The following is a 6000-nucleotide window of genomic DNA, read 5'->3' on the forward strand; positions in this document are numbered from 1 at the left end:
ATTAACGTACAGCAAAATGGTATTCACTAACCTGCATGCAGAGGTATATGCCTCCGCTTCTCCAACCTCCTACTTATAGAGATCTACACCCCGCATGGGGAGATTTCTGCAGATGTAGATATACTTTTTACCAGTAAGTGTCAGAGGGACAAGAGAGTAGTTGGAAAATGGGGACTATTTAGGTATAAATGGGAGGGGCTTGGGCATGAGTAATAAAAGGGAGCTTGGGTGTTGTTTAGGGATGGATATGCACACACAAATGAAGAAGACCAGTACTGATAACAAACTGCACTTTTATAGTTACTACAGCAAAAATGTACCCGAAATAGTTGGACATGTACTCCAGAAAAGACCCGAAGTAAGTCCAACACCACACATTGCCAATCAATGGTACTGAAACACTCTCCCATAGAAAATAAGGACATATGGACTTAAAATGAAAGCCCATCTGAACTGTTGAATTACCTTAGTTTACCTTTTTAAAAATATAAATAAATCTAATTTAAATGTTAAAAACTTTAGATACAAATAACACTTAGATATTAGGTCATTGTAAAATATATTAATGCCTTTCTAAGTGTTAACATTAATTTCTAAAAACAAAATAATTAATTTAACTTAATTTGATACATACCTTTAAATACTTGTTTGTACATAATAAATGTGAATTGTATACTTTAGGTGGGAATGTTTCATTTAAATATTAAAAAAATAATTGTAATGAATATATTAAACAATACTTAATTAAAACAATTAAGTTAAAGCAGTCACATTTTTTATTTTGTCCTAGATTTAAAATAAATATTTTAGATTCACAACATATAGTTCTGTAGCATAATTAATAATTGTTCCCGATATATTCACATAACTAGATCATCGCAGACGCATGAAAAGTTAAAAGTGATAACTTTACATTTGTAAATTAGACTCCACCCCCTAAAACTAGGCGGTGGACACATGGTAAGCTTACACTCTGTAGTATATTTACACTTGTAAATTGTGAGTAGACTGAAGTAGTAAATTTACTAAGTGTTAGAGTATACTTACACATGTAGATTTACTCATGTATGTTTACCATTTTAATAGACCCGAATGTCTCTATTCTTCAAAACATCTTTTTATGCCCAACTGTTCCATGGCATTGATGGCATAATTTATCACTGCTGAGGAAACTGTCTTAAAGCAATATTCTACAGGGGTTACCTGCCCACTGTTTGGATCACACTGCCACAAAATAGTGCCCATTGCATCTTTCTTCAAATTGAAAGAACATTCTACATTGGGGTGCTGCAAGCTTGGGGCACTAGAAAAACAATATTTCAGAAAAAAATGTCTGATCTGCCTTAACAGACCATACAAAAGCTTCTCCTTAATGTAGTAATTTAGTAAATGACCTCACAATTTAAAAAAAATGAATGAATAAACCTTCTATAAAAATTGTCCAAGGTCAAAAAAAACTCTAAGTTGCTTTAACTGAAGTGGATGTAAGGCACTTCAATATAGCAGCTACCTTCTTTTCATCCATCATTATAGTCTCTAGTGTGAAGATGTACCTAAACACTTGAACAGTAGTGCTGTGAAAAAGCATTTGTCCATTTTAGCAAAAAGGTGTTGTTCCCGGAAGCTGAGATCGGCCCTGGACCAGGGTTCAATTCCCCGGTCTAAAAATTCCACGGACTCGATAATTCTCGCTCCGGTGCCTTCTCGACTCACGGGTTCACACTCTGCGACTCTGGGCAATAGCTTGCTTAATCTCCACAACGGCCCCTCGCGGCGGGATGCCTGGCTTTCACCTTGTGGATACCCTGCCGGGGCTATCTCACAGGGGAATACCAGGACGGGTTCCCTAAGCAAGCGCCGGGACACCCACTGCGGGTAGCTGTGCGCTATATAAGCTCAAATACATTTACATTTACATTTACATTGCACCACAGTTTTAATGCATGCTGTGTTTCTTAAGTGCAAAAAGAGCAATTGATGGACAAAATGCAGAACATTGTCATACATTCAACCCAGTACAGGGGGATTTGGGCCTAAATCCATCCATCGACACAAAGAGGCTAACTAGATTCACCCTGAAATCGCTTTACATTCTGATTACCCGCAAAGCTATGCTTCATTCTCCCATCACTAATCCTCACCCCCAAATTGCGCAAAGAGCTTCATTTTTTTGTTTACATTCGTTTATTGATTTTTCATTATTGTATTTCACATCAGGTTACATAGTTTCCCCACATTTCCAACTTAACTCTGTAAATTTTCCCTGATACGGTTTGGAGCGAAGCATTACGTAAATTGGACATCTAGATTTTACTCAGTATTGCAATAATGGCTTCGCTAACCTGGTGAATATATAATGTTGTTTGCAACATAACATTGATCTAACAAGAAAATAACATATTGACTCCTGTTCACAACATTGTAACTTTATAACAGTGCAACACAATGCACATCCTATATCATCCTGCTATAGGGTCAGCCTGTTTGTCAGCACGCAGCGCTTGATTGTTTATTGGCCGAATTGGGTGTTACCTACTAGGTTCCTATTCCGCTATTTGTGCTGCACAAGGAGCTTCACGTTATGTTGATTTGTATAGAACACTAATCATCTGAGGGGGTATCCAGGTACTTGGGTGGTTGTACAGGTGAATGGTCCACAAGGTGATTATGCGAAGAGCCAAATCTTCAGTTTCTATTGGAACTCAAGAAGTGAGGAGGCTCTGATGTGTTGAGCAAGATTGTTCCATGTACTGGGTGCAATGTAGGAGAATAAGCAACCTCAATTTTTGCGGATGCAGTGAATGAGTAAGAGTGAGGCAGAGTATAGTTGTCTGGTGGCTTGGTGAAAGTGTATGCGGCTGTTCAGGTATTCTGGTCCTGTGTTGTGTAGGGCTTTGTATGTGTACCTGAGAAGTTTGAATTGGCTGCTCTAGTGAATGGGAACCCAGTGAAGCTTCCTGAGGTGAGGTATGATGTGGGTGCGACGTGGGAGGTTGAGTATGAGACTTGCTGCAGTGTTTTGGATGGTCTGGAGTCAGTGTATGAGTTGTTTGGAGATTGTGATGTGCAGTGTGTTGCCATAGTCCAGCCTGCTGGTGATGAGTGCTTGTGTGGTGGTCCGTCTGGTGTTCTAGGGCAACCATTTGAAGATCTTTGCAGCATACATAGGATGTGGGAGCACGAGGTGAACACTGCATTGACATGAGCTGTCATGTTGAGCTTGTCATTTAGGATGATCCCTAGATTTCTTACGTGGCCTGTTAGTGTTGGTTCTAGATCAGACAGCCACCAGATGGAGTCCCATGGGAAGGTCTTGATACTGAAGACCAATACTTCCGTCCTGTAGGTGTTGAGCTTCAGCAGTTGGTTCTCATCTTGTCTGCTACCATGGTCATGCTGAAGGTGAAGTTGGTTCTGGTGGTTGTTGTCCTGTTGGTCAGTGGAGGATTAGTTAGGTGTCATCGACGTAGATGAGGACAGTGATGTCTTGTGACTGGATGATGTTGGCGAGAAGTGTCATATGTATCTTGAAAGGGTGCGGCTGAGGGACGATCCCTGTGGTACTCCACATAATAGTTTCTTGGTCTCTGATGTAAAGGATGGCAGTTTGACCCTTTGGGTTCTTTTTGTGAGGAAGGAACAGACTAATTTCAGAGCGGATCCTTGTATGCCAATCTTGTGGAGTCTTCTGATGAGGGTGTTATGGGAGACAGTATTCCAGGCCGCGGAGAGGTCGAACAGGATGAGGGCCACTGTTTTTCCTCAGTCCAGGATAATATGAATGTAATCGATGGCCGTGATGAGTGCTGTTTCAGTGATGTGGTTCTTTCTCAATATTGAATGAAAGTCATCTGGAAGATGGTGAAATTCGAGGTGGGTTGTGAATTGCTAGTTGATTGTCTTCTCAATCACTTTGGCTGGATAGGGGAGATGAATAGGAAGCTGCTCAGCTGATTCGGGTCAGCTGTGGGCATCTTGAGGAGGATGTTGATTTCTGCAGGTTTTCATTCATTTGGAAAAGGACTGGACATGATAGAGGTCTTATTGGTGTAGGTCAGAGTGGTGCTGATTGGTGATGTTCCCAGGTTATAGATGAGGTGGGGCATGGGTGTGTTGAGGCCACTGAGTGCATGGTCCTATGACTGCTGCTGTGTCATTTCTGGTGAGGGTTGTCCATTCAGTCAGGTGGCCATCTTGGTTGGTGGTGGGTTTATACGTTTTTTATTATTCCCCCACCCCCTCTTCCAGCAGGGCTACCCAGTGCGTGAGTGATCTCTGATGGGCATTAGCTGAGCAATTTAGTTTTACTAATAAGATCTAGCAGGCACTCAGACAGGGCTTTAAGTGGGCCGGGTCTCACCGGTGCTTTTATAGAAGGCCTCGAAACTGGGCATTCTCTGGCTCTGTTTTGTGCCCTGGCGCAGGTGGTCCGTTTTTTTCCGCACTGCAGTGACAGCAGGCAGATCGATGTGCGCATGCTCACTTCTCACTAGTGGAGAGGTTACGGCATAACATCATGCCAGGTGAGCGTTGTAGGGGAAGGGAAAATCCTTAAAATAGAGTCATTTTCTCTCTGGATTTCCCTTCTCTTTTTTGAAACTGATGAACTGCAACATTGTCATGGTGAGACCAGGACTTTAAGTGGAAGCTTTTTCAATATTATATACAAGCCATAGTTGCTGCTTATTCATCTTACCATTGACAAAGCCAATACTCCTGATTACTTGTAGGTATGATGTTACTTGTATCATATATCTGACTGCAATGACAGAAACAGCAAAATGCAAGTCGAGCGGCAAACTATGCTAAGCACAGATTTTTAACATGTGTTTTAAGTCACACCTTAATTACATTGGCCACGCCCCTTTGAGAGGCCCCCAGTTTCTTCATCCCACTTAAAGCCCTGCACTCAATATAGCATTGAAAAAAAAAGTGGGGAAGAAAACAGCCATTTCTATGGTTCCCCCATTATCGCCAGCATGTACTTTCAGAATAGACATGACGAATTTTTGCTGGCTCAGCTTGTGCTTTGGCTCTAAATGGCTGGCACAGCCTCTGATTTTGTTTGCACACCTCTAATATTAGTAATTAAATAAAGTACATACAAGGCACTTCAAGTCTTTCTCATTCTGTATGAGGCTCATAACTTGTAGCACAGTCTAACTTGACCCATCAAACAACTGGATTTCATGTCTGGAAATTATAGTATTTTTCTGTTAACATTTATTTCTACCATTTCGGGATTTTTTAACTATCACTTCTACAAATCTCTGTAGCACACGCTCTTATCAATATAACAATCTAAAGAAATAAAATATGAAATAAGGTTATATGAACGAATCTTACACATCTTAGAATCTTCAAAATTCCTCGGGGTTTTTTGAAAAAACCTAAATTTGTCTTAATTGCCTTCATGCTCCTTCGGTCAAGGAATGGCTCCAGAGAACTTAATGCTCGAACCCGTGAGAAACAGTGGCGCTGAAACGCTGTAATAAAACCCTCACGCCTCGTGCATCTAAACTGCGTGGGGATTGGCTAGGTTAGCGTCTGAAGGGCCGCCCCTTTTACGTTTCCTCGTTCGACCACATCAGACGTCACTACCTCAACCTCGTGGTCCAAGCTTATTCTTCTTTTGGGTATTGATAGTGTTTTGGGGTAATAGAGGCTATTTACCTCACATTTTCCATCTCGTGGGGCCAGCAACGTTTGTTTCATGTCACCTGACCTAATTTTCCTAACTTGAGTTGCCAGCACCGAGTACCTCGCGCCAACGTTTCACGGCTCGTCTGCGGTCTCCCAACAGGCAGCCTAAGTGCGAAGACGAGCGGCAATCCAACGGCGTAGCGGTAGCGGGCCTGGTCTCCCAGGCCTCACTACGCTCTCGGCGCGTGCCTCGTGATTAGGCTCTAACTCCCGCAGTGGGCCTCCATACATGTGTGCTCACAGGCTAAGGAGAGCATACCCGCCGAGGTCCTCCTGGCCAATGACTGTGAGTTCCGC

General features: G+C 42.1%; 1 protein-coding gene across 1 annotated transcript in view; it reads right to left on the reverse strand.

Moving 5' to 3' along the window:
- The window catches only part of LOC147673836 (chemokine-like factor), a 365715-nt gene extending 360248 nt beyond the window's left edge, over positions 1 to 5467 (reverse strand). The window contains exon 1 of the mRNA XM_086946422.1: positions 5347 to 5467. Coding sequence (XP_086802548.1) covers positions 5347 to 5415 — 69 coding nt within the window. The 5' untranslated portion in view covers positions 5416 to 5467. The remainder of the gene's footprint in view (positions 1 to 5346) is intronic.
- Positions 5468 to 6000: the final 533 nt, after the last annotated feature.

The sequence above is a fragment of the Lissotriton vulgaris genome, chromosome 12 (genome assembly GCF_964263255.1).
Source record: "Lissotriton vulgaris chromosome 12, aLisVul1.2, whole genome shotgun sequence".
NCBI classification, from domain to species: Eukaryota; Metazoa; Chordata; class Amphibia; order Caudata; family Salamandridae; genus Lissotriton; species Lissotriton vulgaris.